This window comes from Nyctereutes procyonoides, unplaced genomic scaffold, assembly GCF_905146905.1.
Source record: "Nyctereutes procyonoides isolate TBG_1078 unplaced genomic scaffold, NYPRO_anot_genome, whole genome shotgun sequence".
NCBI classification, from domain to species: Eukaryota; Metazoa; Chordata; class Mammalia; order Carnivora; family Canidae; genus Nyctereutes; species Nyctereutes procyonoides.
In genome coordinates, this window is record NW_026575052.1 from 47,710,305 (window position 1) to 47,724,837 (window position 14,533).

Sequence of the window (14,533 nt, forward strand, 5' to 3'; positions counted from 1 at the left end):
GTATGCTAAACTACTTAAAGAAAAACATGTCCACTCGTGTGAGAAAGCAGAAAAGACAGATACCAAAATTCAAATTGTCTGACAATTTCTTCAACCCCTCTTCTGAGTAAAGCTGCATGAGTGTCTACCAGGACAGAATGAAGATGAATACACATACAGCTGTCCTCAGAGTGCAGATTAATCCTTCAATACAGATTTCAGTAACTCAGGGAGGGAAATACATGTCAAGAGTACACTACAGGGTAACCCGGAGGCAGAGGCAAGGGGAGAACTGTTTTACAGTGGATGGTAATGTTTAGTCTGGGAATGGCATCTGAGAAGGCAGTCAACTGAGGAACAATGAAGGACAGTCAGACTCTTTCACAAAAAGAAATATTTTGAAGATCACAAAGATGAGTGGAAATTTCCAGGCCACATAGACTAAGATGAATCTTCATGATAGAACGTGTCATTCCCCTCCAGGAAATTAATAGTTATTAAACTGCAGTAGAGACTGCTGCTTGTGAGATGAAATCAGCTTGCAGCATTAAGAAGCAGGAGGGTGAAGGTGAGTAGTTGCTAACCTGCCACAGAAATCAGCCCCACATAGCTTCTTTCAAACAGGTGTACTGCTCTATGGGGCATTTGACTCATGAAGAGCCCTTAACATTCACAGGGCAGTGTGAAGCTTGGTATAAGGTATGACCTGAAAGCAGGTATTAACGGACTCTTTTGTCCAGATGATCCTGTGCTGGCACATCCCTTGCTAGGAAGGGTGAGAGCAATGGTCAGCCCTTTGGGCCAAATGAACACAAATTGCCAAGAAAACAAGACCAAAGTAAAAATAAACACATGCACACATAAAAATCCAAGTGGATAAGAGCTATGTGTACTGTGTGTTCAGCATCAAGCCCTAATGGTTTTGCTCACCAATAATGGAACTATGAAGAAAGTCCCATTCCCTGAGTAAGAATGACTTGTTCTGGTTTAATTGCTTCAATTCTCCTATCTTCCCTCACTTCCTAAGGCATGGCTCCATGATCCTCCTTCCTCCAGCCTCCTTAATCCTCCTTCCTCCTTCCTCCACCCCCTAATTCTTCAAACAATTATGGAGGGTGTACTATATGCTGGACACTCTTCGAAGAGCTCCATGTGGATTAATTCATTTAATCCTCATGATAACCCTAAGAGGGCAGGTGCTATTGCTGTCTCTAGGTTTCCCAGAAAGGAGAGAAAAATAGGTGGAGGCTTTTATATTTTACTTCTATATACTTAACTAGGGGGTTCTCACGGGGGTAATGAGGCAGAGAAGCTGGCCTGGTTCAAGCACCAGCAGTCGGCTCCATCTCTTGGGACCATCCCCTGAGCAGCTAAGGACTGCTGTTTGGAATGTCCAGCTCCTACCTCTCATTAGTCAAAGGTTTCTCCTCCGAGTTTTTAAAAATATCCCCCTTGCTTCCAGGTTGTGGATGTGTAGATGCCACTTTGTGTCACGCCTCCCCGGGGTGGGAGGCAAGAGGCAGGAGGCACCTGGGACAGGCATGAGGTACAAGTCACCAGGCTGCACCTGCATGAAGCAAGGTGCAGGCCACACAACTGGTTCCTCGCAGTGCTAGCTGAAATACAACATGCCAAGAGAATCTCATGTGCTAACTTAAAAGTTTGATAGTATTGTTTGCTCTCCGTTTTCACATGAGGAAACTCAGGCATAGAGAAATAATTCACGTAAGGTGACAGAGGGAAAAGACCAAGACCAGGCAGTCTGGCCCAGAAATGGTCTTTTCATCACTGTGCTCTGAATGATGAACTGAGACTACCTAGAAGTCGGCCAGCTGCCTCACTGCAGCTGCCGGGTTTGAGCCACAATAGTTGTGAAGAACTGGTTAGGAAACCGGTAAGTAAAAGAAGGTAAGTATTGCAGATAATGCTCACCATTCAATGCAGAGGATGCAACAAGGGAGGGCTTCAGGGCCCCCACACAACATGAGTGAATCAATCACTGCTGTGCTGCCAAGAGAGAATTTAACGAAATCAACCCTGGGGCTAATGCCTAAGAACTATGGCTCATCAGAGCAGAAAGAAGTGAAATGGGGACTAAAAAGGCGTGAGAAAAGATAAAGGAAACTAAGAGCTGGCTTTTTTGAAAAGATAAACAAAAGAGATGAAAACTTTAGCTAGACTCACCAAGAAGAAAAAGAAAAGATGATTCAAATTTGGAAATGAAAGAGGCTAAAGAGGAAAGGAAAGAAAGGAAAAAGAAAAGAAAGAAAGAAAACGTGGCTGTGCCAAAAGTTGGCAAAGAAGAAATGAAGTCATGTTCATGCCAGTTAATGCCCTCGCTTTTATAATACCCTACAATAAATGGGGGCAGCCACTGAGCAAGGAAAAGATAGCATTCTTCTCTCTTTGCTCTTCCTAGAACTTGAGAGGGAACCCAATGGCTGACTGTGGGTTCAGAAGAGGAAGAGGTACATCAGAGAACAGGAAAGTCACTGAAAACACTGAACCAACAGAAGTGGAACAACTCCGTGCAAACAGAAGACCCAAATCAAAGGCGCTCCAAGGCGGCTGAGCATTAACAGCTGGAAGCCAAGCATTTCCCCTTGGAGAATGGGTGTTTCTTATGATGTGAATGATTTAGTTCTTTGAATTCAGAAATTTTGTTGATTTTTTTTTTTAGAGCAAAAATTTGAACTGGTATCTTTCCTTCTCCTAATCCTACAGGCTGAAAGCTCACAGAACAGAACAGAGAATTTTTTTTTAAGATATTATTTATTCAAGAGAGACACACAGAGAGAGGCAGAGACACAGGCAGAGGAAGAAGCAGGTTCCCTGTGGGGAAACTGACGTGGGACTCGATCCCAGAACCCCGGGATCACGCCCAGAGCCGAAGGCAGACACTCAACTGCTGAGCAACCCAGGTGTCCCAAGAAATTCTTAAGTTGAAAGTAAGTGAAGATCTGGCAGCAAGGCTAAATAACAATTGAGTTCTGATTTTTCTCTACGTTTCCATTAATTTAAAGTGCTAAGTTGCCTGTTTTCTTTAAAATATGTAGTTGTCCTCTTTGCAGGGTCCCTTTAAATAGATTTTCCTTTGACTATGCCAAAAATAGCTAGAGAAGGTCCTTTGAGAATCCCATTCTTAGTCTTAAAAAAATACAGTCTCCTCCCCAGCCCATACACATAAATGGGCCTGGCAACACTTCTTCCTACTTCTTCCAGGGACCTCTAATTTATCAGAAATAATAAATATTTCAGGGGAAAAAACCACAGTTCATCAGAGAAATAATTCTGCCAAGCCCATTTCTGCTTGTTCATTAATTATGCGATCACTCAATATACAGCCCCTCTTTTGGGATTGGCAGATAGGCAGGCCAGGTGCTGAAAATCCAAATGCCGACTCCATGGCCAGGCAGGTAGGGAGCATAAAAGACGTGGGCCAGACACAGGGGACAAAAGGGACAGCTAAGATTTGGTACACTCAAAGAGGCATGCCCAGGGGGTTAGGGTGTGGCCTCTACTGAGTTGCAGCCAACTGTGAGCAAGGAGATCTACATTTTTTCAAGGAAAATCACCCTCGTTAAAAATGCTGGAAAGCTGTCCAAATTCTAAAACCGGCAACATGTGGAACAACAGCAAACAGAATGCGTGTATGTGCTACTCTGGCTGGAGGCCCTTGTTTGCAACCTCTAAAATAAGAAACAAAAGATAAAGGAAAACAGACTGCCTGTCTCTCCCCTGGGAATTTACAACCTAATAGGAGTAAGAAGATAGATATTTGGTGAATTGTCTGTCTCACAAGGTGCAATGTGATACCTGCTAAAAGGAAGAAATGAGCAAAGGCTATGGGAGTTGAGGAAAGCGAGAGGGAACTTGAGGCAGAAAGGATTCTTGTAGTGAATGACATCTGAGCTGGGGCTAAAGAATGAGGTAGACTTTGGCAGGCAGAGACTGGGACAGACCATTCCAGAAACATGAACTGCAAAAGGTAAAAAGAGGGAGTCGGAGAAAGAATGTTTGAGAAGTGGTCAAGAGACTTCATGATTCTACTTGATAAATATGCATGAGTGTTTACATGTGCCACGCAGTAGGGATGCAGATGTGATCGTGAGGGGACATAAGATGAGGCAGCTAAGTGAGAGAGGGCCCAATCTAGATGAGGCATTGGAGGCCATACCCTGAGTTTTATCTTTAGAGCGATGGAAAAGCTTCCTTTGAATTTTTTTTAAGCATTTTTTTTTTTTGAATCACATGTTGAGATCTGCAGCATTCCAAGTTCCCCGGCTGCAGAGCATGCGTTCTGTGGCCTGGAAGGGAGCCAGAGCAAGCTGGGAGGAGGCCTTTGCAAGCAGTCTGGGAAAGAGCTGATGCCAGCTTGAACTAGGGAGGTGGGTAGATTTAAGAGGTAGAAAAGGGTTAAAATCACCAGTATGATCAGTTCAGGGTAGGATTTGGCGAAGTAGAAGCCAAATGGGACTAGAGAATGTAGTCAACATGGCTCCATGGGGTACTGGAGCATATCACCATTGGCCTAGCCGCCAAGCAATTCTGCACCAGCAGCAGCGAGTGTCCAGTGGTTACTAGAGAAGAGTAAGGTTTAAGAGCCAGGGTGTATGGCCGAGGGAAGACTGCCAGAGAAGCTCACAGGGGCTTTCCATCTTAGAAAGTCTTCATCTCAAAGGCACTGTTTTCTTTTAAATGTGCTTTGTAAAATTCCACAGTTATTTTACTTGGACTAGTCTTGAGGGCAAGGAAGTAACTAGCTCTTCTCATGTTCAATAGCTCATAACTAAACTAAATCTTAGCCTTTAGACTTAGGATGGAGGAACAAGGAATACTACAATATCTTTAAGATATATGTTAATGCCAAATATCCATGCCCACTTCCTTTTATTTTGACCCTTTCTTAAGAATTTCAGAGAATGCTAGTTAACCATCATAGTCCATCCTCTTTGTTGGAAGGCCTAGCAAGGACTTTCCTTATAACCATAGGCATTTGTACATGAACCCAATTTACGCTCCTTCTAGCTCATTAAGGAAGTATGAATACATCCTTCTTGATTGGTAGGAATGCCTGGAAGTACTCATACTCCAGTCACAGGAAGGTGAGAACAGCCAAGCCACTAGAGGTTCAACTCTTGATAACTTGTGACAATGGAGTCTATGTATTTTGATAAGGTCTCACTTATATGCCAAGTATTTGCCCCATAATATTTTTTTATTTCTGCAATCTACAAAATTCTGTCATTTTTTACAAAGCCACAAGTAACAGATCATCCAAATAAACATCAGACAAATGTGTAATAAAAAGAACAATAGGAATCAGCAAGTGACAATGAAACTAAAGTTGATTTTGCCCTCCTCATTTCTCTCTCTCAGCTCCCACCCCACAAATCTTACAATTTTAGTGTATGTGTGTCTATATGGAAGATGTATTCCTCCTGCCTCTCAAATTAGCCTATTTCTCATGTGTTAATCAAGTTAGCACACCACGTGAAGATCATTCAATAGACTTAATGCTCTCTGTTGAATCTTACTTTGTCAAGTCTATTTGCAGTAAACACTAGGCACTGCTTACTCAGAGCTCTGCTTTTATACTGATTTCAGGCCTCCCACCAGTGGCCAAGGGAAGTCCAGTTCAGTGTAAAAAATCATGGTGGCCCCATTCCCCTTGTTGGAGATTGCTTCAAACCAGTAAGATGTGATGGGAAGTCTGCTGGAGAACTTCTGGGAAAAATACCATCATAGCTCTCAAAAAAGAGAAGCAAATAAATAATGCTTTTTCTGCCTCTGGACAACCACAAATGTGCAAGGATGCAATGTAACATCTTATGACCCTGACCTAGCCAGCACAATGACACTGGCTGGGAGCAACACCATAGAAATAACCTGAGTACTTCATGAGCCAAGTAATCAACCAACCCTCAGGGCTGATTCTGTTGTAATGAGAAACAGATTCCTTTATTGTTTAAGCCATTTTGAATTGGATTTTGTTTCTTAAAGTCCAGAGCATCCTAAATGATACAGTACCTCTTTGTAGAAGAAAAGGGCTGCACCCTTTTGACAACATCCTAGCAACAAAGGAATAGTTGCTTCAAAAAAGAGAAGACTAAGATTGATTTCTCAGTAAGTGTTTTGGGAAAACCAGCTGTGAAAAGGTATTTTTAATAGCTATTCCTAAAGTATGGAGAGTCCTTTGAAATCCTCCCAATGCAGCATAAACATTGTAATAAAATGACGAGCCACTATGAATGGTATGTGTGGGGATATGCAACATACTTGGAGTCATCATAATATGTAAACATTAGGAAACTACCATGAAATTTGTCTTTATTATTCATCTACTCTTATCTCCTTCTACAATTATAATACTGGGATTTTTTCCCTCTCCTCCACCCCTTTTACCTTATGAAAACACACAATTAGATAATTACAAGGGAACTCAGAAAACTGAGGCTCAAAGAGGTTGACTAATTTCCACAAGATCTCAGAGCTAACTGGGGACCATTTTCTTTATTATTAAAAATGCTTTATGCATGATTTTAAACCAAACCATTTGCTAAACACTCAATTTAATGTAGTGTTAAACTGTAAAGATATGAGAAATCAAAACTGGGTGTTTTCCTGTAATTTGAGTATGAAATCTCCTTTTTTAATTCACTGCTTTGAGCTTCCTTGTCCTATTTCTAATACCTTCCTAAATCCCAATCCTTTCCATTCATTACCATTTCTCTCTCCTAGAAAATCCCTGCATAGGGCCCATTCTCCAGGCCAGTGGTTCTCAAAAGACTATTCGGATCATGGCTACCTGGAAAATAAACCAGACATGCAGATTCCCAAGGAGAGTACAATTTAGTAGGGCAGAGGTGAGGTCCCCAATGTGAACTGTAAACAAACACCCTAAGTGAGTCTAACTGTGCTCTGAGGCACATGACTCCAGATTGTATACTAGATTCCAGGATCCAAATAGAAAACATCTAATTATCATAGTAGATTTAAGCTGGAACAACAAAAATATATGCATAGTTGCCTATAATTTTTATGTTCCCTCTGAGATCTGAAACAAACCCAAGAGCTCTGTGATTTGGATGCACCCTGGTAATCATTTGCTTGGAGACTTTGAGATTTTATCCTTTCCCTCTAAGACTTTTTTTCTCTCTGAATGCATTTCTACTTGGGATTAAATATAAAATGCTTAACTCTCTCTCCACAGCTAAAAGAAATCAATTGTGGAAAGTGTTTAAAGAGCACTTTAAAGAATGCACAATACAAAATATCTTCCCTTTGAACCAGAGGAATGAGAGATACACAGGGCAAGCACGGTAGGTAATGAGAGAAGTGAACACGGGTTTTCCAGCAGATCTAGCCCTGAAACCAAAACTTAGGAAGGAAGTTGACCATTAAGTAAGTGGACCAGAGGAACAATAGATCAGGTGTATCAGAGGGTAAGTCTGAAACTGAGAAAACTGCAATCAAACAAACCCCTTGCCCCAAGTTAACTTTCCCTTCCTGGTCAATTTTAAAATAGGCCAGTGCTGTAAATGAGAATATACCATTTAGGTGGAATCTTAGAACTCCTCTGAGTGCCTAAGCATTTTTTCAGAACTAAATAAATACTCCTTACTGGATTAAGTAATGCTCATTTATCCCCATCTCCTCCAAGACACTTTTAATCCTGATCTTCTGAGACCAAGAACACAGCCTACTGTGAACTTAAGTATGTGTGTTATAATATCAGCTCCGACCAACTCACACTACAGTCTCTATGTAGATTTCTTAAGGATTACATAAACAACCTCATAGAGCCAAAGAACCAAAGAAAATCATTGTGACGTATCAAAGACAAGACATAATGCTCCATAAATGCTATACAATAAGTAATCCAGCAACAAAGTTGGTTTAAATTTTTTAGAAGGCAAAAAGCCAAGGTCACAGCTGTCACTTGCATACTCCAGTTGTACTCCTGGTTAGGTCAGGGACAAAGATGAACTGAATTTAATCAGATTTGGAACACAAAGGTAGAGAAGAGAGAGAAAGTAAACTATCCCCCAGATAAATAGGCTCTATTGTTTAAGATGTACCTTAATAGTTTTCAAAGTTTGTTTGTTTGTTTAATCTTCTTTCTCCTCTTTTAAGATTTCTAGCAATTCTCAGAGCACTTTAAAAATGGGCCGAGGCAGTACTGAGTCTGCTGGATCACCATTTACTCTTGGTCATGTTCAGTCCAGTTAAACTCTCATCACAGCTTCACAGCTTGAAAAGCCCACTGCTCTCAGCTGGTTCCTAAGCCTTCTCTTCCAGCTGCTCCCAGGTGGGTCAAAACCTAGTGGCCATAATACAGCAGCCATGAGCATCCCCACACATACTTGGCTGGAATATGTACCCAAAACTTCCTCTGTTTCGGTAAAGGCCCTTCAAGTGTGTAAAGTTTTGTAACTAAGATCTAAGCCAGCTTTTCTATTGAACAAATGCCTAACTGAGTTGTGTAGAATAGGCACCAAATCATCATCTCAGAGCATCCGGAGTTACTTTTTAGACCCAGTTCTCATTACTTTAAACACCCTTCATCAGGATTCTTTGACATTTTTTTGGGCATTCTCCTTATAAGCTTGCATGTTCTCTGCTATGCTTAATTGTTTCTGAACATGCAGTCCCGATACCAAGCAGCAAAAAAAACACTTGACCAATAACAAAGCAATCCCTGACTCTACCCAATTGCTTCTGATCAACATGTTAAACACTCTTGCTTCTTCACAATTAAGATCTATAGAAATCTTTATGGTACACATATACTCTCTCTCCACAAGGTAGTATCAACATGCTTGGTAGAAATATGAAAACAAACCATTGTAATCTTCCTCAGCTGACTATCAACCTACCCCAAAGAAATGACTTAATAGCATGAGAAAAGTGTGGGTAAGGGCCAAATGTTTAACATACCAATCAATTCAGTAGAACGTATGGCTTAATGGTTTAAGTTATATATATATTTTTTACTCCAATCTCCAATCAAGAAGATTCATCAAAGTCAGTGGAAGGTTAAAACATATGCATATGTAGTCACTGACACATCAAGGGAAGTCAGAAAGGCCATTACCAAAAGTGTCCAGCAATAGTAAATACACAAAAATTCAAAACCATTCCAAGAGTAAATATTCTTAGCAGGACAATCAGGCCCCATGCTGAATGCTTTGATTATCTCAGAGGGTAAGTAGGAATTTGTCAAAGATAATTTCTTTATTCCCTTGGCTTTAATACATTTAACTTTTAAAAGTACTGACACTGTAGATAAAAGGGAGCCTACTATGCATATCTGACTGATGAAGAAATTAAGGAATTAAGGGGTCTATGACTTGTCCAGGGCTCATTAAGTAGCTTGGTACGAACGAACAGAGTCAATTCCAGAATCTAGGCTTCTTTACTCCAAATCCCAGGTCTGAAAACCCACAACATATTCCTATTTGTCTCTGATCCCCATAAGAATATAGAACTCCTGAAAACTCTGCCTAGTGACCTGGTTATCATGACATTTTGGTCACCACAAAAGTAAAAGCCCTCTGAACTCTCTGTCTGGTGACCTGGTATCATGGGTGCTTTCCCAGCCTCCTCTGTAAGGACCATGTGGCATTTGCTGCTGTTATCCACTGCAGTTAACATTTCACACATTTTTTTCCTAAGCCTCCAGCATTCCTGATGCAATAGTGGGAGATGGAAACCTGAGCAGAACTGTGAGACCAACTTTAGCACTAAGACATGATCTTTCTAGGGGTGAGAAGAGGGCAGCATTCAATCTCAAACCTACTTTGCCAAGTGGTTCATGAGCAGCTGTAACATCTGCCTATTTTTCTCTGGAAGCCGATGAACAAGGCTGTGGATTTCAGAGACCCGAGATTCCTGGTTTTCGAGCTCTGCAAAGGAAGGAAGGAGGTAGTATTTGATCAGTGTCACAGCCAAATTAGATTACAAAACAAAACCAAAGGAAACTAAACGTTGGGCACTAACAGACTGAAGATTTCTTAAAGGTTTAAGATCCTGCCCTATGGACTCCTGGCTAGATCTAAAAGCCTTTTTTAATGGTGCTTTCTGTAACAGTTCATTTAAAAAAATGACTGTCAAAGAATTCAAGCCAAAAGATGACGGGAAGAAATGGAGCCAGTCAACTGCACACTCAGAGCAGAAAGAAACTTGGGAGCAGCTGGCTTCCTAGAACGATGGCTTCATTTCAAGGAAGGAAGGAACTTTATGCACTTGTCTAATGATAAACAAATTGTACACGAACAACAGTACAAGGGTCTCAAATATCAAAACAACGTCTCAAGACAGCATCCAACAAATCAAAGGCAATGTCCAGTTGTTCTCAAGTCATGTGTGACAATCAACCAGCCCGGTAGAGGAAAGAAATGACTGATAAAATGTGTAAATCTTCCTGTCAACCTATCACCTCAATCAAACCCTATCATGGCTTGGTTGAATTTGGGTAAGCAGCTTCATTTCCCTGGGAGATACATTGATAGTGCTCACCACGCCTATTTATAGGACTGAGGTGAGGTTTAATTAGAGATTGGTTGCTATGGGTTTGGAATTTCTCTGAGAAAGAAATCACATAAACAATCTTCACTACCAGCTTTCTCTCAAGTCTTTCTCCTCCCTCTTTTAAGGAGACAACTCTGAGAAGATAAGGCCACCAGAACATACTAAATTAGGCCAGGATAAATAAACTCTGAAGGCTTAAAGGAAGCAGAGGGAGCCACAGAGACTACTGACATAATAGCACTGTGGAGATTCATGCCAGATTTAAATCTGATCAAGAATCTTATTGCCTCTTACAGGAGGCCTGCCCCACGTAGACAGATTCCAGTATACTTCGGGTAGTTTGCACCTAATCCCTATGTATTTTAATACCAGTAATATGATGCAAGGGACCTGGATGATATAGCTAAAGAATGATCATAAGCTGTAAATGGAAGCCATGATGGAAAAAGGACTGGGAAGTTATATAAACGGTGTCATATTCAAGGAAACACTTCCAATGCTCAATTTAGGTAATGTGCGAAGTCTGATTCATTCTGCAAAATGCTACTCAAGGGCTGGAAAAAAACCCAAGGAGTTAGAACTCCAATAATCCAAATTAGAAAGCCCAAATTGCTTTTCTCTCCTCTCCCCACCCCCAAAACACACTTTTCAAGTTTTTCTCCTCTACTATAAATTCAATGTGGGGATCCCTGGGTGGCGCATCGGTTTAGCGCCTGCCTTTGGCCCAGGGCGCGATCCTGGAGACCCGGGATCGAATCCCACATCGGGCTCCTGGTGCATGGAGCCTGCTTCTCCCTCTGCCCATGTCTCTGCCTCTCTCTCTCTCTCTGTGTGTGTGTGACTATCATAAATAAATACAAATTTTTTAAAAAACTTAAAAATAAACAAACAAACAAACAAACAAACAAATAAATTCAATGTGGTAAAAGACCCCTGACAATCCCAGCTTGGTTTCATTTCTATTTTGTGTCCATCTCATGAGGTGTGTAGGTATTTACATGCAAAATACAAAGTATGTATTTGGGGATACTGACTTCTTTGAAATAGAAAAATGCATTTCTTTCCCCCTTAAAACTCTGGCAAAAACAAAACCTACTTGCTGCTTTGATGAAACTTCTTTGAAACTGGTACATCATGAGTGGTCCTGGAAGCATTCTGGGATAAAAGGATATACACCAGTCAGCTTAATAAAAATAATCAGACTCTCTAAATAGCAGCATAGATGCTGCCCAAGTGTATACAGAGAAAGATCAAGGGACACAATAGCAACTCAACTTAGTCCAACTGAGTTTCCCTTTTGAAAGGGTCCTGAGATTTCCTGTGACATTTTCATGCTCCTTCTTCTTTAAGGGAATGGATACAACTACGTTTCCTAGTTACAACTAGGAAAGTGCTAATGTGAAAGTCTAGCACAGACCAAGAGATTTCCTTTTCAGTCAGTGACTCACTCATTGACAAGAGCATTTTAAGATGTGTCTGAGAAAAAGGCAACTAACTAAACATTTGTAATTACCTGTGCTTAAACTCTTGTCTTCCCAGAAGCTTGTTATTTGAATCAGTTCATCTAGAGATGAGATGAATCTCACTATGAGAGATTTCTGTGTTTGTATGGCAAATTCACTACTGAGTGTAGCTTCAGAATGTCAAAGGGCTAGAATCCCTAACATTAGGCATGATATAATCAAATTTTATCTAGTTTTTTAAAAATGTTTTATACTTCATGTTTATTAATCATTAATATCAGCATGCAAAAATTACGTGCTAAATACAAACTCCTGTGATATGTTTTTTTTTGTAAACTACAATGATAGTATATGGTATGAATGTTTAATCAATATGCTTAATGAGTATGTTTAACTGTAAACTTCAGCTCTTTTTCTGACAGTCCAAATAATTACCTTCTCAACAGACTTTAAATTATGCTTGGCTCAGGTTTTATTTTACTCTCATCAGAACCCCTAATTCAACTCTTGATCATCACTTGCATTAGATCTTACTCTTGACTTCAAGATCCTTCTATCAATTCTCTCAATAGCCAATAAAATCTGCATCACCAATTCCTTTTCTGGGCTTTTTTCCTCCTTTGTTTTTGAGGCAAGGGAATCTTCACAAAACCTGAACAAATGCTTATGCAATTCATGAGTACAGTTCTCCTCTTGGTTTGAGACTGGACCCTCACCTACCCTTCAAGTTCAAGTTAGTTTCAGTTACTTCATGAAACTGACATGGAGCAACTAGAATCATCCATTCCCTAATAACCAAGGGAGGAACAGGGAAGTAGGAATCATAGACATACATTGTTACAAGATAAAAAGTCTCTCCTCCAATAAAGTATCATTTTCCTATATAAGCAGAAGGAGTCCAAAGGAATTGCATTAAATTCTCATATTTAAGGACCAATATCAGCAATTTAGTCTATCTGTGCAATGCACAAAGCCATCAAAATACATAGAATATGTACGTAATCATGCATTTTCAACAGAATGAGATATATGGTTCCTTGTTTTCTTACTAGAGTATTCAGAGATTTCAGGAAATACCATATTTTAGGTTTTGTTAAAGGCTAATTATCATAGTAACTTCTCATAAAGAGCAAAGCCTTCTTGAGTCACTCGTGGCATCCCAGCACAACAGCAACCCATCAAGGATGAATGACTTACAAATGGTTTGACCAGCTGAGCTACTTGCACCCACACATAAGCTGTTTCCACATCTCAAACACCCACCCAACAGCTCTCTGGAGCCTGGAAATAAAACTGCTTTCCTCCTGATTGCATGATAACAAGCTGGCACCCTGCCCTGCAAATGGAAAGTCCCTACCTTAGGTAGGTCTTCAAAGCACTGGTGATGGTCTTTATCTCCCATTCAGCACAGATATCGGTCTCTGTTTCAGAAGCTGTTTTGGGGTCTAAAAAGAAGAAACGGCAATGTGTAAAGAGGAGCAGAAAATACAACAAAAAACCACGTACAGTACATAAAAGCATTCAGCCTCTCTATTAACCAAACAAATCCAAATCAAAACAAAAAACAACACCTATGTTTTTGCTGGTTCAGTTAGGAATACAGTTAAAAACTGAAGTATCTATTGCTGGCAAAAATGTAGTGAAACTGATCCTCTCATAAACTGCTGGAGGCAAAAGAGATAAAATGCACATTTTGAAAAGCAATTTGGCAATATATATCAAGAGTCATAAAAATGTTTTTATATCCTTTGAAGCAGTAATTCCACTTCTCACAATCTAGTCTCAGAAAATAAGATAAAGCAAGACCAAAGTTACATATCCCAGAAATGTTCAATACACACTTATTCTTTGTAACAACAGAAAAAATTTTAAAAGGACATAACCTAAATGTCCAATGATGGCAGAATGATTAATTTTGGTGTGTCTCCCTGATGGAATATTATATTGCATTTACATGATAATTCTATGTAACAATAAGGAAAATGCCTGGATTATCATGCAATGTCAAGCAAAAAACCCAAATAAACCGCTATTTGAAAGTTTATGAGAAACTTGTATGAACAAAGGCTGAAAGGAAATACTCTAAAACTAGAATAGTGGTTGAGTTAGAGGGGGGAAAACTATTTTTTTTAATATTTTCTAAACTATGATGTGATTCCATTACTTTCATATGTACTTTTTAAATTGCCTTAAGAAGTGCAATGAACACCACCATAATTACACCGGCTTCTTATCATTTCTTCTTTTGTCTCCTCTTGTGTGGACTAGTCAACATGTATTTTAAATGTACATGTATTATAAAGGGAGAGATCACTCTTCTAAGTTTTTCCTCCCGGGCAGCACACAGGTAGGTGAAAATAAGAGGCAGAGGTTCAGGAATATGAACTACTTCATAAATCAACACAACCCCATTTCACTACTGACGAGGTGATCAAAAGTGTGAAGTCTTTTTCAGCACGGTGAAGACAGAATCCAGCTTTCTCATGCACAAGACTAGTGATTTGCCTCCCAGCTCTCACTCCCATTTCTTTGTGCATAGCATCTCATGTTTTGTCAGG

At 40.1% G+C, this 14,533-nt stretch overlaps 1 protein-coding gene across 2 annotated transcripts in view; it reads right to left on the minus strand.

Moving 5' to 3' along the window:
* ARHGAP26 (Rho GTPase activating protein 26) overlaps positions 1–14,533 on the minus strand; it is a 418,379-nt gene that overhangs the window by 143,229 nt on the left and 260,617 nt on the right. For both annotated transcript variants that reach the window (XM_055332159.1, XM_055332158.1), the window contains exons 15-17: positions 13,333–13,420; positions 11,609–11,667; positions 9,782–9,887 (exon numbers count right to left, since the gene is read on the minus strand). In XM_055332159.1, coding sequence (XP_055188134.1) covers positions 9,782–9,887; positions 11,609–11,667; positions 13,333–13,420 — 253 coding nt within the window. The remainder of the gene's footprint in view (positions 1–9,781; positions 9,888–11,608; positions 11,668–13,332; positions 13,421–14,533) is intronic.